This window comes from Solanum verrucosum, unplaced genomic scaffold (assembly GCF_900185275.1).
Source record: "Solanum verrucosum unplaced genomic scaffold, falcon-dt-bn FXZP01000284.1, whole genome shotgun sequence".
NCBI lineage: Eukaryota > Viridiplantae > Streptophyta > Magnoliopsida > Solanales > Solanaceae > Solanum > Solanum verrucosum.
Window position 1 is genome coordinate 1,534,865 of NW_026019936.1, and position 17,348 is coordinate 1,552,212.

Here is a 17,348-nt window from a genome sequence, read left to right on the forward strand (position 1 = left end):
ACATGAGATGTTGTAATTGAAGAATTTATTAAATATACAAAAATGATATTTTTGAACAAAATAAAAAAAATAAAATACAACACATAAATTAAAACGTAAATTAATATATCACTTTTTTTTTCTTCGTCATGTTGTCCACCAAGACAATACAAAATACATCGCAAGTGTAAGAAATTCTTAATGTCACCTATCTTTGTTATAACAGATCATGACAACCTACCTTATTCTCAAGCTAAGATTAAAAATCTCATCTTGTAAATATCTTTTGATGACACACTGATTGATTGATGTATATAGCTTTAATTAAAAACACTAAAATTGAATACCATAATATTTATTAATTTTTATAGTATTCTTTAGAAACTTTATCAAGACAATCACTAGCAACACCTTTTGCCCACTTTTCAAAATTTTGGAAGGCAAGATCATTTTCTTTTGTCTCAACAACACAATCATGGCAAGTTTCAATGTATGAATACATTGCACTAAGATCCATATTTGCTTTGTAAAAATTTTGTGCTTTAACATCTTGTGATGCCTTTTTCATTGCATCAATTGCATCTCCATACACCTCTTTGCATGTTTCAAGACAATCTTTTCTATAATGATCCATTTTTGCACTTAAAGTCAATCTTTTCTCAATTACATTTTTGATAAATTCTTGTGTCTTGGACATTGTGCCAACCATTGTTGCTTTAACAAATGATGGTACATTTTGACTTGCAACAACGACTTTTTGTACTGGACCATCCAAGATTTGAGGTTTTGGAGTAGTAGGAGTTTTTGGAGTAGGAAGAGAAGATGGAGCTGAAAGAGATGTTTTTAATGTATAATCAAATGCATTTGATGGAATTGTGAGGAAGAAGGAAATTGCAATAACAAGAAAAGTTATTTTTGTTAGAGGAGCCATTGTTTTTTATCCCTTTTTTTTGTTGTTTTATTGGAAAGGAGAAAAAACAATGGAGATAATCAATATTATATGATTATAAAGAAAGTAAGGGTGGTATTTATACAAAAAAAAAAATTAGTTTTGTCTTGTATGGCTATGCTTAAAAATAGATTGTTATTAAGTATATATGGTGATTACTTTGTGAAATTAGCACCTCTCTTTTTTAGTTTATTGTTAGAAGATGGTTGTTTTTTTGGGTATGTCGGGGTGACAAATGGACGGGTTGAAATAGGGAGTTAATAAATGGATATATTTGTTAAATATATATTTTAGTGGGAATTCAGCACATTGCTTTCTATTTTATTGTTATAGACTATATATAATAGATGAGTTTTCTTGGTGCATGTTGGGGTGTCAAATGGATGAATTGAAATATGGGCGAGTTAAAATAGAGAGTTATTAAATGGATATTTCTTAAATGTATATAGTAATTAGTTAAATTTGTAACCTTTATTTAGCATATATTTATTTAGTTTATTGTCACGATCCGAACCTATATCCAACTGAGACACGATGTTTGGAATCACGAGTGGTTCCAAATTAATCCTTGGTATAGCATATCAAAGCATATAGTAAGGAAACTAAAGTGGAAGCTAAATGCGTAACTGAATAAAGTCCATGAATTGAAATACTAATGTCTGAAATATAGCCTCTACCATTTAAAATAAAGAAATACGTAGCCAGGACATGACGCCTTCAAAAGTCTAAAGACAACGTAAAATAAGGTCTAACCACTAAAGTCCATGGAGTCCCTAAGTGATCAGGATGACTCACCAATTGCTAACTAGAGATGTTGCACCTTACTAGCCACGAGTCTGAAAATAGGCACTGAAATTTACAGTATAAAAGGATGCATCCCAGAGAAAAGTATGTGTTTCATGTACTGAGTGAGTAAGGGGCACTAGCATAATCGCAAAATGACATAATGAGGACAGTGAAATAAGGTTTCCAAAATCATATACATAGTGAAAAAACTAAAGAGAAAACAGTTGGAGTTCATGTCTAAATACCATTCACAATCTTCTTTCAAAAGCATATATAGAGATGAGTCTATTTCAGTCGTCTTGCATAATCATATACAAAGATGAGTCTATTTCAGTCGTCTTGCATAATCATATATAGAGATGAGTCTATTTCAGCTGTCTTGCATTATCATAGTTGTAAATAGCATACTTAAAGTGAATTAAATAAAGTTAAGAACATATCATAAAAGGGTACAAACTGAGAAGTTTCTTATAATCGACATACACCATGTGAGCTCATGATGTCCAATAACTAACCCAGTTCGGAGGTTTGTCCTATACCTTGTCAAAGTATAGAACCCTATCATATCTATGTGGATCCACTAATCTGAGTCTCTCCGGGCTAAATGATCAATCGATAAAATGGTGAAACATAATCTTACAGGTACATATATAGTTATGAGATTTGAGTTTTTAAAAACCCGTGACCTCTCGGTGCTAAATAGTCCTCCCAAAATTACATATATTCATATGATACTCCCAAAATTTGGATTGGAGAGCTTGAAATCCATGGAGAAGAGCATACCTTGATGAATGAGAATGAGAGGAGGAGAGAAACCACTTTTAGGGATTGAAAGAATGGTCAAAAGTGACAAACATTGGACTAAAATAGACTTACGTGATTTTCCATCTTCCAACTGGCGTTTCAATTATTGAAACGCCTATCCAACATTGTTTAACGCCAGTGAAACACATGTTCAAAACAAAAAACCTCTTAATTTTTTCTCGCCTAGCGCTAGATCGGCATTTCACTGGTTCAGAATTGTTCAACATCGACGAAACACACATACAAGACATAATATCAGACAAAACTAAAATGATCATAACTTTTGACCTCCAAAATTTATGCCACGTCAGTCTTGGGTGACCACGAGACACATTGGTGACAAATTGGAATGTTTTCAGTTGTAATTTGAGACCAAGTAATTTAAGTGTCTAGATGCGCACTTTCAAATCATCTTAAAATAAGTTTGAGCTTATTTATGTATTATGGATAATTAAGATATAAAACGCGAAAAGATGCACATTTTGAAGAAAAAATGTACGTACGCATGCATGCATGAAAGTGATCTTTGTAAAAATTAAACAAACCATTATACCACCTTACATTTCCTAATTTTCTTTTCCCCCAAATATTTTTCCATAATATTTCCCCTAATTTCTCTTAATCCCTGATTTATTTTTAATTTTTTTCGAATTTTGAGGCTGATTTTAGACTAAGGTCAATTCTGTGTTTGTTCTCTTCAAAAAGAAAAAAAAAAAAAAAACTCATCTTTATTGATGAATTCTTGAATTTCAGATTCCAAAAGGAATCTGAAATTTAGGGTTCTTCAATTTAGAGGAATTTAACTTTTTGGGGCAAAACAATATAGATTCTTGAAAGGATTTTTTGGGAATTAAAGAGAAAATGTTAGGATTTTGATTGAAAGAAAAAAAATAAAATCTTGAATTTAGGGTTCTTGAATATTCTTTGAAAGTTTTTTTTTTCCTTTCTTGAATGTAGGGGTAGTATTAAATTTTTGGGGGTAAAAGATTATAGGTTCTTGAAAGTTTTATTTTATTGAAAGAGATTTTTTATTTTTTTGAATTTAGTATTTAACTTTTTGGGGGCAAAAGATTATAGGTTTCTTGAAAGGTTTTTTTGGGAATTAAAGAGAAAATGTAATGATTTGATTGAAAGAACAAGAACAAGAATCGGGGTTTGGAGAGAGTAGAGTGTATGCAGAGTCGTAGACGTTACACTACCTCGAGGAGGTAGAAAGGATTTGATTGTAAGAAAATGGGGAATACATGTATAGGACCCAAATTGGGTAACAATGGGTTCTTGCAATCAGTAACAGCAGTTGTTTGGAAAACAAGACAACAAGAACATTTACCTCTTGCAAATAAAGGGGACTCAAATTCCCACAAAACCCAAGAGCATTCATCCTTCGGATCGTCGAAGAAAGTAGATGGAAATGATACTAATAGATTTGGTGGTACTCAGAGTACTCCACCCCCACACCTTAAGATTAGTGGAGATGATACTAATGAGAAGAATTCATCATCAAATGTTAATAATAAACCAGTGGAAGGAGTGAAACAGAATAAACCTAGTCATGTTAAGCGAGTATCGAGCATTGGGCTTAAAATCGACTCTGTTTTGGGAAGAAAAACTGGTAATTTGAAGGAGATTTGTAGTTTAGGGAAGAAGCTTGGACAAGGTCAATTTGGGACGACGTATTTATGTGTGGACAAGGTATTGTTGAATGCTGCATCTTTTACTGATACTAACTGTAGTCTCGTTTATCCTTCTGTACTAGTAGTCGTAGTATTACTGTTGTAGGTTCTTGTTCCTTTGATTTCTAATACATATTTTGTTGTAGTTACTGTTCATTTAGTATGCTTTGTCATGTCTTGTGTAGTATTTTGTCTTGGTTTTTTCACTCTTGTTATTTTCTTGAGTCGAGGGTCTATCAGAAACAACCTCTCTACCTCCCACAGTAGGGGTAAGGTCTGCGTACACACTACCATCCCCAGACTTCACTACCTCCCAAGGTAGGGGTAAGGTCTGCGTACACACTACCATCCCCAGACTTCACTTGTGGGACTATACTCGGTATATGTTGTTGTAAGTAGTTGTTTAGTTGTAAGAGGAATCTAATATTTGATACACTAAAGTATTCAGTTTCTTACCGCTTGTTTGGATGGCTGTTACCTATTGTATCATGTTCATTCAAATTGTTGATGTGTGGCATTATATAACGATGAGAAACGATACAATCTATCCAAACATTGTATTCATCGATTACTATAATACTATACGTTATGAAACAATATGTAACAGCCATCCATATAAGCTTTTAGTCGTTATAAGAGTCTAATGCTTTAGTTGTAGGAGGAGTTAACTATTTTGTTTATGTGGAATTATATAAAGCCTTATAGTTGATGATATAAAAGAGACTGATTTTCATCCATGTTTTCAACTTTATTGTTTGCATCTCTCGTCCAAAAAATCATAACAGGTACATGGAAAGGAGTTGGCGTGTAAGTCCATTGCTAAGAGGAAGTTGAATACCGAGGAGGATGTCGAGGATGTAAGAAGGGAGATTCAGATTATGCACCATTTGGCAGGGCACCCTAGTGTGGTACAAATAGTAGGGGCTTATGAGGATGCTGTTGAAGTGCATGTCGTGATGGAGCTTTGTGCGGGTGGGGAGCTTTTCGACAGGATTTTACAGAGAGGACATTACAGTGAGAAGAAGGCAGCTGAACTCGCTAGGGTAATTGTAGGTGTCGTGGAAGCATGTCATTCCATGGGTGTCATGCATAGGGACCTCAAACCCGAGAACTTTCTTTTTATCAACCAGGATGAAGATTCGCCCTTGAAGACAATCGACTTTGGGTTATCAGTGTTCTTCAAGCCAGGTAGTCCACTTGCAAACATTTTTTTCTTAAAATGGTGTCGATCTAGCTTATTGTTTTTTTCATCTATTCGGTACTTCCCAGAAATGTTATGATTTCACTTATGTCAACAAAGCGAAAGCAATATTGTGTAGATATGCTTTAGATGCCAAGAAATTTAGATCTGCGCACCCGTATCTGTACCCCTAAATCTTAAAATTTAGATAATGAAGGATCCGACCTCTAGATTTACACCCGTATTAGACACCTGCACCCAAGTCCGACCAACTTAGATAAGGAACATCTATTCTTTTCTTTGTTTGTTTCACATTAAGCTTATTTTATAATGGATGTTTGTTGAATCCTTGTTGTAGGCCGTGGGTTGTTCTTCTTTTAAAGTAATTCTCCGTTGTTGTCTGCTATTTCTTCTATCTGTTTCATTAGCTGACTTTCTAACACCTGATCAAGAAAAAAAGTTCTGTGCCCCCAGGTGAAATCTTCACTGATGTTGTCGGAAGCCCTTATTATGTTGCCCCGGAAGTGTTGCGGAAGCATTATGGTTTAGAATGCGATATATGGAGTGCTGGAGTGATCATTTATATTTTACTAAGTGGAGTTCCCCCCTTCTGGGAAGGTCAAATCTCGTGAATCTCATCCTTATTTATTTGATTATAAATCATTCTCGGAGCTAACATGATTATGTCCATCTTGCATGTATCGTGTTGTTATGAATCAGAGACGGAGCAAGGAATATTTGAACAGGTTCTAAAAGGGGAACTTGACTTTGTATCAGAACCTTGGCCATCTATATCAGAAAGTGCAAAAGATCTTGTCAGAAAGATGCTTGTGAGAGATCCGAAAAAGCGGCTAACAGCTCATGAAGTCCTTTGTAAGATACAATTCTCTGATCCTTTATGCTCGTGACATCGTCATGTTTCCTTAATCTTTGACTATGATACTTATCGTCTGTGTTCTCTACTCCGTTCAATGTCATTCTTGGATAGAACAGTGGTAAAACTAATTCGTAATGTGCCAAATATCTGCATTTTTTTGTAGCAGAAGTCTTGCTTTAATGTATGCTGATAGGATTTTGAAGCAAGCGGACAAATGGCTCAATTCATTGCAATAACTGTTATGTCAAACATACGGAACGCTGTAGAATCAGTGATTCTCAGCTTATAGTAGAAAACTATAAGTAAAATTTAGTTGTTTCGAGGAAAAGAACAGAGAATATACACAATTGCTCACATTTATGAATATTGAGCAATGAAGCGTCCTGATTCCACGTTTTCTTTTCTACTTTTCTTGCTCAGAGTTTTTAAATTATGAGGAAATGATGTCGACCTTGTACATGAGCTCTTTTGTGCGGAAGACTCAAACTGGTGATAAGATAGGGGAGAAATAACAGAAAATATAGTTATGAACTGATACTCTTTAACACCTTTCCTAAATTATGTTACCTACCGTGTCTGTCCATGTACGTACTTATGAAACGATTATCTGAATAATGGATGTTCGTGTTATTTCAGGTCACCCATGGGTCCGTGTTGGCGGTGTAGCTCCAGATAAGCCTCTTGATTCTGCTGTTCTGACTCGTCTCAATCAATTTTCTGCAATGAACAAATTAAAAAAGATAGCAGTTAGAGTAAGTTATTCTAATTCTTAGGACCTTTGCACTACGTTGCTCGGACTAATCTCCAAAGATGTTGCCTCACCCGTGTCAGATCCTCCAAAAATGTACTACTTTCGGAGTATCTGACATGCACCTCGTGGCAGCTTTGAAGAGTCCGAACAACATAGCCTTTGAACACTGTGATCCTCTAACTAATACTAGTTTACAATCATTTTTATCGCTGACCAATCCCTCCGTTATTTATAGGTTATTGCTGAAAGCCTATCTGCAGAGGAAATTGCAGGACTCAAGGAAATGTTCAAAATGATAGATACTGATAATAGTGGAAATATTACGTTGGAGGAACTGAAGAAAGGTTTGGAACGAGTAGGTGCCGATCTGAAGGATTCAGAAATAACTAGTTTAATGCAAGCGGTAAGTAAATAATTTCGTTATTTTGTCTATGAACTTGTATTCCTTACATGAAAAAGATGATGTTTACGATATATCTTAGATGCCTTGAAATAGTATTTACACCACTCTTTCTTATCGGAAAGAAAAGTTGTTGCTATCAGTCATCAGTATTAGAGAACTTGAGGTATTGCTAGAGTTAGGAATCGAATCTAGGTCATAACACGAGTAGAACTTAAGCTGTAGACTCGACCAACGCCCCAACAAACCTTTGTGTATCAGGGTGCCTAATCAAGTATATATTCGTCCTTCAAGATATATACACATATCGTTGAGACATAATCTAATTGATTTAAAATGTGTTCTCTCTAACAATTTAATCTTTTTGATGAGATGGTCGTGGTTTGATACATTGTCAAACAAACTTCTTTGTGCAATTGCAGGCAGATACTGATAATAGTGGTACCATTGACTACGGTGAGTTTATAGCAGCTATGCTCCATCTAAATAAAATTCAGAAGGAAGATCACATGTATGCAGCTTTTTCTTATTTCGATCAAGATGGTAGCGGATACATCACAAAGGACGAGCTCCAACAAGCTTGTGAGAAGTTCGGGATGAGCAACATCCCCATCGAAGAACTTATGTGTGAAGTTGATCAAGATAATGTATGTCCCTCCCTCTGTCCCCTTTCTTTGAATTTCTTCTGATATCTTTGCAGAATCGTGCAACGTTATGCCTAGGAACGTGGTAGTTCTTTAGATATCGTTGCTCAAACTCAAATGTTAATGTACCCTTATCGATATTTCAGGATGGACGCATAGATTACAATGAATTTGTAGCAATGATGCAAGACACTGGTTTTGGCGAAATGGGGAGCAGAAGGAGGTAAGTGTTTGGTATTTTAGAGACGTTTAAAGCCCGGAAAGCCTCGATAAAATCATACTACGCGCGTACATCGCGACGTATTCGTGTTCATAATCCCCATAAGTACATGAACATGAGAATTTTTCACTGTATATATCATCATACATACATGTAAAAATTAGTCAGGCAATTGGAGAGGGGAAGGCTAGTTTTTCCTGCTTATAGGCATTCCCATTTTGTATCTTTTTATGGGTATATTTCTCCTCTTTTTTTCCACTTCTTTGTAAGGACACTTTGGAAATTAATTTTCATAACTTCACTTATTTTGTTTTGTTAAATATTTCGACTTTGAGTATGCACATCTAGACTTCTCAACCCGTCTCCATTGTGTTAGTTGAACACTGCAACTTATGATCATCTAAACACCTTCAAAAATTATCTGCCACGTCAACGTCGAGTGTCCACGAGACATAGTGGGAATGAGTTTGAGTGTTTAGTTGTCAGTGATCAAGTTGAGGGGTTTAGATGTACACTCTCAAAGTTTGAGTATTTACTTGCCTGTCAAGGTCATATTTGAGTGTTTGTTTATGTATTATGCTTATCGGTAAGGTTTCACACAATTTTACTGGAAACTTTAGAGTTTAGACTAACTGGTCTAAAGTTGTAAAAAATGGAACTACCTATACCAATGTATATAACCAAGAAAATATAGGTCCTTTTGAGAAAACTTTTGTGTATATGATTTTAGGTGTACCTCGTCCTCGTTCTAACACTTCTACTCACCACGATTTCAGACCTATGAACCGATGCATCTAAAGGTTGACACAGTAAATGATCAAATCATCTCAAGAGACCTTTTTTCATTTTATTCTCGATGTGTGCTACTTGAACTTTCATTTAGTTGGAAATATTTCAAACTATGAAGGCAATATTTCGTAAATTAAAGTCCACTTCTTTTATCATTAAAACAATGAATAACCTTTTAAATTAAATTCCAAAAAGCATGTACCAAAGTATTTTAATTTTATTACTTAAATTACATAACAAAACTTACTCACCTTACGTCAACTCTATAAACACATGACAAACATTTTTACATAAACAAATTGTAATCAATTAAATATAGTTAATTAATATATATTCTCATAAAGTTTATTATTATTCTCGATAAATTAATATAATTTAGTATAAACACGAAGTGCAAATAATTATTTTGCCCTTTCCCATGCCTTTTCAATGCATTTATAATGTAGTATACCTTTTTCCCCCTAATAAAGGGCCCTATGCACATGAAACCTAACCTAACTCACCACCTTTGTTTTTTCCAAGCACAACTACCCCCTTAACTTTCCAAAACTAACAATTCACCATAGATTATGACAGAATGAATAAAAAAAAAATCATTTTTAATTAAAGATTTCATGTTCTAGCCTTGAGAATAGTAAAAATATGTTACTGGAACGCTCATTGTTAAAAAAAGGAGAATGTTCAACGGACGTCTGATTGATATATACCTATCAAAATTTGGCTCGTTGAAAAAAAAAAAATCAATAGATTTTCGATTGATTTTGTTAGAATTTTTCGTATTTCTAGTAGTGGCTTCCCTCTTTAATAGACGTTATAATACGATGCAAATCCAAATTAGATAGAACCTCATAAAGGAGTACCAGACACTAAATGAAAAACACAAAAAAAAAAACAACTCACCTCTCACTTTCAACTATCTAAGCTCCAATATTTTCTCTGTGCTCATACCTTGTTAGTATTTATATACACAAAAGAAAGAAAAAGGCAATAATTAGCTCTATATTGTATTACCTTTTTCTTGATATAGCACATCAAAAGCTCAAGAAGTAATTAATATTTATTTGTTTTTAAAAAAAAAATAATTGGTATTTAAGGCAACTCCTTTTTTTTTTGTTTGGTCATTTTAGTAATTCATGTGTAATGTCCATTTCATTGCAGCCAATTAAGCCACTATTTTACGTGATAGTTATCATAGTTTGAAAAAAGCATTTGAAAAAAATAGTATTCTCTTCTGTCTTGATTACCTACCTTTTTTCATTATTATCATTTTGGTGGAGATGTTTCAAATAAGCTTGCCTCATAGTAGCGGAGTCAGGAATTTTATCGAGGAATATTAAAAATATATATAAAAAAAGTAGACACATAAAAAAAAAGTTAACATATATATACAATAAAATTTAACTTAGCTAAATATTAATGTAATTTTTTGACAAGGGCGCCCTTAGCATATAAGGTGAAGAATAAAAATAGCTACGAAATTCATTGCTAATATATCGTTAAATTGCTCGTGACTAAGGATCATTGAATAATCTGTTGCTAATCTATCATTAAATAAAATTAGCAGTAATTATTTACTATTATTTATATAATTTTTAATTTTTTTAAGTGAACAACTTGGGAGGCAAAGAGTGTTGTGGGAAGAAATAAGTTTTACTATACCTACACAATAACAATAATTGATATAATGTTTCTTTTAATTCAAGTCGAATCTTGATTAAAAGATATATTTATCTATATAATTATCACAGGGTATGATAAAATGATAAAAATTCTTTCTCTTTTAATCAAAGTTTTTGAGTTTAAACATTGAAAATAAAGCCTTTTATGATAGAAATAGACAAAATATATCCATAATATACGATATACATTTGTATTAATCGGACCAGTAAACTTCGGAACGCATGCTAGTAGAGAAAGAAGATATGTCCACATAATTTTGATTATAAGTGATTTCATGCCATTGACATACTTGGTTCAATTGTCTTATGCTATTTGTAATTGAAATACATTTTCAATTACTTGATATGCATAGAAAAATTCATATATGATTTTCTCTTTGGTAAATAATAGCTTTAATTAAAATTGAATATATTTATTCAAGGATATTCCTCGATGTGAGTAAACTATTTTTTAGTTATTGAATATTTATTCTCTTGAGAATTCCCAATTTGTTGGAACTATATTGAATATAAATATGATTTTAGTCAAACATTATACTATCAAAGAAAATGATAGGCATTAAATTCTAGGACACCAAATTTGAACTCAATTGTAATAATTAAATATAATTTTCAACAGTTTTAGTACGATATTAGGCATCTGTCAAAATTATTGAAAAATTATGGTAAAGTGGTAAATAATTCTACTTTCTTAGTAAATGAATATTCATCAAGAACAATAATTATCCCACGAGCAATTATAATCATGAACAACCTTGTTATTAATATATGTTTCATTCTTAATCTTCAAGTATTTAAAACTTGTACGTAGAAAAAGGCTTGCGCTTCGTAAAGAAATTTATAAATTTGGATCTACGAGCGATCTCTTATTTCTTGTTATGAATTTTGATATTTTTCTGAGTTATGTTTGGAAGAGAAAAGTTGTGATGATTAAAAGAAAAATTTCTTTAATTTAATTGGTTGATTTGAATCACCAACCAATAAAATTGAAGTAATAACAAAATTGTATTTGATTGGACGGAACATGTTATCAGTATATGTGACGCAATTTCATTAGTTTTTTTATTTAACTAGAAATCATAAATTTTTTTGACTTTTTTTTATTTGATTTGATGTTGCGTTATTTTATGTGTAGCCCCAATCTAACTCTCTAGGAGATAATGATATATTATAGAGCTGATCGTAATTTAAAGCTCAAATCAATGAATTAACTCAAGAAAATTAAAATTTTTATTTAAATTCATGTCCAATTTATTAAATTTAAATAATTATTTTATACTAATTCACAATATTCATTTAAATTAATATACTTTCAGTTTAGAATATAATCTAAATTGTTTTATAATTTTAAAGATTAATGTGATATATTACTCAAATTGACACTTACTATGAGAAAGCAACAATAACAACAAAATCAAAACTTATTATTAAGAATTATTGAGTCGGGTTATAGCTTATTGTTTAACTTATTTTGACATAATTTTATTTCATTTCAAATAATCCTGAGACTTAATAACCTATTTATTTATTTAACTAATTTTAATTCATTCAATTTAAATTTAACTCAATTCATCTCATTAATATATTTATTTATAACTTTTAAATTCTGAATCCAACTCAACACCCTTTAATATCTTTATTTATAATTTTTAAATTCTGAATCCGACTCAACGCCTCCTTTCATATGGCGTTTGGCAAATATACAATTATGATAACACATAGTACAGAAAGTAGCACTAAGAATAACCCAACTGATTTGCCACTTGAATTTTTATAATAATAAATAAATAACATATAATATTGAATATGCCACTAACTTTAGTTCAAAGATATTATATAGTATCAATAATGGTTTTTCTATTCGATATTTATATTGGCATCCAATCAAATCAATTTGATTTACATATTATGGGTCATTTACTCCCTCTATTTTAATTTATATGACACTATACATTTATAATTATACAAATACAAATCTTCTGCTGCCCAATTTTCTTTTATTTTTCTCTCTTTCTCGCTTTATACAAACACAAATTATACAATTGATTCTTTTGTATATGTATACCGAAACAGATTATACAATTGATCTTTTGTATGTATACCAAAATATACATATTAATAGCAATAGCAAACAAAAGTTTGCTATGTAGCGCAATTATACAAACTATAGTTATAGCATATAAATATGATTTTTATGTTTGTTAAACCTAAAATTTACTCTATTATTATACATGATTAAAATAATTTTTTAGACATTTATAATAAATATCGAACCTTCTTCGATTACTTCATGTGTCTATTTCTTCAGATTTTAAACTTTTTTTTTGAAAATCCTAACTCCGTATGGCAAGTATACAATTATGATAACACACTAGTACAGAAAGTAGCACACTAAGAATATCCCAAATGATTTGCCACTTGAATTTTTATAATAATAAATAAATAACAGATAATATTGAATATGCCACCAACTTTAGTTCAAAGATATTACTATATAGTATCAATAATGGTTTTTTTATTCGATATTTATATTGACGTCCAATCAAATTGAATTCACATATTACAAGGTCATTCATGAAGAGTGGCATTTTCAATAGAATGTGAACTTAAAATTTCTAATTAAAAGTAAAGAGATCTCAACAATTCCACGATAACTCTGACATAGATCAACAATGTTGATCGCATGATAATATTAATATAGATTTTACTTTAACAAATTTTACTAGTTCTGGCTGACGTCAACCAAATATTAATTGTCTTATATTAAAAAAAAATCTAATTTTTGACTTAGCTAGAAAAAAATTAAATTAATAAATTGAAACGGAGGAAAATTAAAATAATTTTGGATGATTTTTTAAAAAAAAAAGAGAAGGTCAAGTGTCCTCCAAAAAAAACTTACCCTCTATTTAAATTTATATGACATTATTTTCTTTTAAGTAATTTTTTTATATATTTTTATATTTGATAACAATTTTAATTTTAAACTTTTTTATTTACTTGTGAAACAATTTAAAACCATAAAAAATTCATTTCCTATTTTTGTAGCGACAAGTTCTTTTTTTCCTCTCAAATTTCATATCGAATCAAATATCGTCAGATAAATTGAAACGAAATGAACCATTAATAAAAGTTTAAAATAGTAAATGCTAAAAGCTAAGTGTCATTATCCATGTAAAAAATTGACAATTGTAAAGTAAGAAACAAAAACCTATTTTTTTTTAATTAATAAATAAGAAGCAAATCATAAAAGATACGTGATATAATTCATTAATTAGGTCTCAAAATGACTCCACATGCCAAATGTTGCAAATATAGCCATTTTGACAGCCTAACATGTGCTGTGGCCACTCTAACACGTGGCAATATAATATCACTGAAAAATTGAAAATTTTTCATTTGAAAAAATAAATAAAAGGCACTGTCGAACAGCGGCAGAGTCAAAATTTTCACTAAAATAATTTAATATATAAAGAAGTAAATATATGAAAAAGTCGAAAGGTTTCAACATTAATCTATTATATATATGTAAAAAATAGTTTTAACCATATATAAATAATGTAATTTTCCGCTTGAATAAATTTTGGATGAACCCCTTACCTAGTAGTGTAGCAACATGTAGCGAAAGTTGGAGAGTCAAACACGATTTATCGAAAGATTATACGATATATGTAAAAAAAAAAAAAAATGAAGTATAGGTCAATTATTTTTCATACAAATATACTTCAATAGTGGGATTTTACTGTATAAAATATATTAAATCTTGAATATTCTTACTGAAATTTCTGACCTCGCCCTTTTCTTAGTCCTATCTTGCCTTGCATCTGCCGTTAAAGATTATGATAGAGTAATACATATCGTTTCAGTTAGGGATTTTGAGTTTAAGATATAGATACAAAATCACCATTTTAAAAAAAAAAATTAATCAAATTTCAATATTTAATATAAATATCGAATATCGAAAATATATATATATTTTTAAAAAAATATGTATGTGACCAAATAAATATACAATAATGTCACTAGCCATACTGGGTTTCCATTGTCTGCCACGCAGTGCGGTCTTTGTCACGACTCACCTGTTTTTCCCTCTTTAGGCCGGCACCGCCTTTTAGGATTTAACGGTGAATAGTTCGTTTTGAAATTTGATTAATTTAAATTTATTTTTAAAAAAATTAATTTAAAATAAAACATTTTTTATTAGACATATGAGGGTTTTCTACCGACATTTATTTTGTAGCTCGAATGATTTATATTCGCGCTGAATAAGTTTAATAAGTGAATAATGTGTTTTTTTTTTTGTCAAATGTGGACTTTATTTTTAGAGGATGTTCGAGTTTTTCGTCATATATCTATTTTTGAGTTTGATTAATTTAAACTTACATTGAGAATATTTGATTTGGGAATAGAGTGTTTTCTACAAAACACGACTTCATTTTTAGAGGGCGTTCAAGTTTTTTCGTCTGACGTCTAATTTAGAGCTTGCCTAACTTGAATTCGACCTGAATTTTTTGAATTTGTGAATATTGTAGAGCGATTTCTATCGTATCATGCAACTTTATTTTCAGAAGATGTTCAAGTTTTTTCGTAAAATATTTAGTTTGAAGTTCGATTAATTTGAATTGGTGACATGAGATTTTATTTGGGAATAGAACACTTCTTATTCCTGTCAAATAATGCGATTTTATTACCAGAGGATGTTTGAAATTGATTTATAATAATTGTTTTAGTTGTTATTTTCCCTACTTTTTAAATGTGTCATTTTATATATCTAAATTTAGTGTTTCAATAGAATGATATTTAATACTAGATAAAGATGGAACAAGTAGAATGAAATTATTATAATATTGAATAGGAAAAATATTATGAGAGTACTCTTGTGTGCTTAAAAGATATGGTACAGTGATGGGACTGATTTACCCTTAATTAAAAGTTTTGGTTTGAACTCTGAGCATGAAGAAAATCTTGTTGGGAGCGTCACTCCCGAATGGGCCCTGCAGACTACAATGTGCAATCCAAATTTAATCGGAACTCAAATATAGACACCAGACATCAGGTGGACAATCAAAAGAAAAGAAAAAAGAAAGAAAGAAAGATATATAAAAACAAAATAGAAAAGAAAACATAATAATCTATTAAATGGTATAAAATCAATAATATTATAAGGTAATTTAGTACATTAAGTTTGAAAAAAAAATAGTTTTGCTCATAAGTATTTTTGGAATACTGGTCACTTTTGATTAAAAAAAAATATATTTTTCAAAATAAATAAATTTTAGAGTTTGACTAAACAAATTACTTATTTAATTATAATATAACAACAATATTAATCTTCGATCGTAAATAAATTAAAATCAATTATATGAATCCTCACGTCTTAGTTTACCTTATCCTACTGATATTGCAACACATTATTATTTTATTTTGATAGTCTAATTCCCTCTCACTTCTAGATATTATTACTTGTTTCTCTAATATATAATATAATATAAATATTCTTTAAACTTAAATGGATTACTATAAATACATATATACATAAAATACTAGAATATACGTTTCCACAATTATGTGATAGATACATATTATTACGTCAAGGGGATCCCTCAATTTTTAATTAGAGACGAATTTAAAATTTAAATTCAATAAGTTCAAATCTAATATTTATGAAATTTAAGGAAAATTTTACATATATATAGTTCTCATGTCGAAAGTTATATGTTAGATAGATGTATAGTATTTCATTTTTATTCTTAGTTAGATATCTGAAGTTCGAGCTATAAGAATGATAGATTTTCAGCAAAGAATGTGTTTCCCTTATATGAATTCTATGTTGTGTTAAATTTTTTTTATCAGGTTGCGATAATTTAAATTAATCGAGTCAATGAATTTACAATACCTTATGTTTATTGTAATTATTACTATAATAATAATAAGATGATCTTATCTTAAAACATTTTTTAATTTTAGAGAACTAAAACCAAGTGGATGAGATTATTTGGGATGACACGTGTCGCCTAGGGCAGACTATGTGGTTACCAACCATACCACCCAAGCAAAGACAAGTAGACAAATCTCTTATCAACAAAATCACCAAAATAGTCCTTTTGGGGGTCACTTTGTCTAAATCCACCCCACCCCACCCCACACCTCCCCTACCCCACCCCACCCCCTACCCCAACCCCAATTTCCTATATGGTGTTTGAAGTCCACATTGATCCGATTAAATTTGAATTGCTCACTGCAGAGCTCATTCAGAGTAACACTTTCAACAAAATTTTCTCCATACTCAAAACTCAAACACGATATTTCTGATTAGGGATGAATCAGTTTCACTACTGCACGACAACTCATGTCGATAAACCCCACCCTATTATAAGGAAGGGAAAATGCTTATAGCCACTCATACCTCAAACCATAACTTTTTCTTGTTGCTTTTCGAAAATGGCATTTTTACCCTTTTATATAATAAAGTTTTAAAATAGTAATGATTTTTTTCATTATTAATATTAATGATTAATAGTAATATTTCGATATTAGTTGGATTTAGTGAAACGAAAATAACTTCCATTTATAAGTGAGGAAAATATTTTGTTACATATTCTGATAATGAAAATATGTTT

At 30.8% G+C, this 17,348-nt stretch overlaps 2 protein-coding genes across 2 annotated transcripts; one reads left to right on the forward strand and one right to left on the reverse strand.

Annotated features, from left to right (window-relative positions):
- Positions 1-313: 313 nt before the first annotated feature.
- On the reverse strand, positions 314-968 carry LOC125836769 (uncharacterized). Its single transcript, XM_049515974.1, has one exon. The coding sequence runs from the start codon at positions 908-910 to the stop codon at positions 338-340; it is 573 nt and encodes a 190-aa protein (XP_049371931.1). The 5' UTR covers positions 911-968; the 3' UTR covers positions 314-337.
- Positions 969-3,736: 2,768 nt separating this feature from the next.
- On the forward strand, positions 3,737-8,288 carry LOC125836748 (calcium-dependent protein kinase 20-like). The gene is made up of 8 exons (XM_049515957.1): positions 3,737-4,210; positions 4,977-5,379; positions 5,846-5,989; positions 6,092-6,244; positions 6,885-7,000; positions 7,235-7,402; positions 7,822-8,046; positions 8,190-8,288. Exons 1-8 carry the CDS (start codon positions 3,752-3,754, stop codon positions 8,268-8,270), a joined length of 1,749 nt encoding a protein of 582 aa, XP_049371914.1. The 5' UTR covers positions 3,737-3,751; the 3' UTR covers positions 8,271-8,288.
- Positions 8,289-17,348: the final 9,060 nt, after the last annotated feature.

What these genes read in the sequence shown, in the direction of transcription:
- LOC125836769 (XM_049515974.1), bottom strand. Translation starts at nt 910, where the DNA reads ATGGCTCCTCTAACAAAAATAACTTTTCTTGTTATTGCAATTTCCTTC.
- LOC125836748 (XM_049515957.1), top strand. Translation starts at nt 3,752, where the DNA reads ATGGGGAATACATGTATAGGACCCAAATTGGGTAACAATGGGTTCTTG. An exon ending in CGTATTTATGTGTGGACAAG is followed by an intron (nt 4,211 to 4,976) that starts GTATTGTTGAAT and finishes AAATCATAACAG; the next exon opens with GTACATGGAAAGGAGTTGGC. An exon ending in GTGAAGTTGATCAAGATAAT is followed by an intron (nt 8,047 to 8,189) that starts GTATGTCCCTCC and finishes TCGATATTTCAG; the next exon opens with GATGGACGCATAGATTACAA.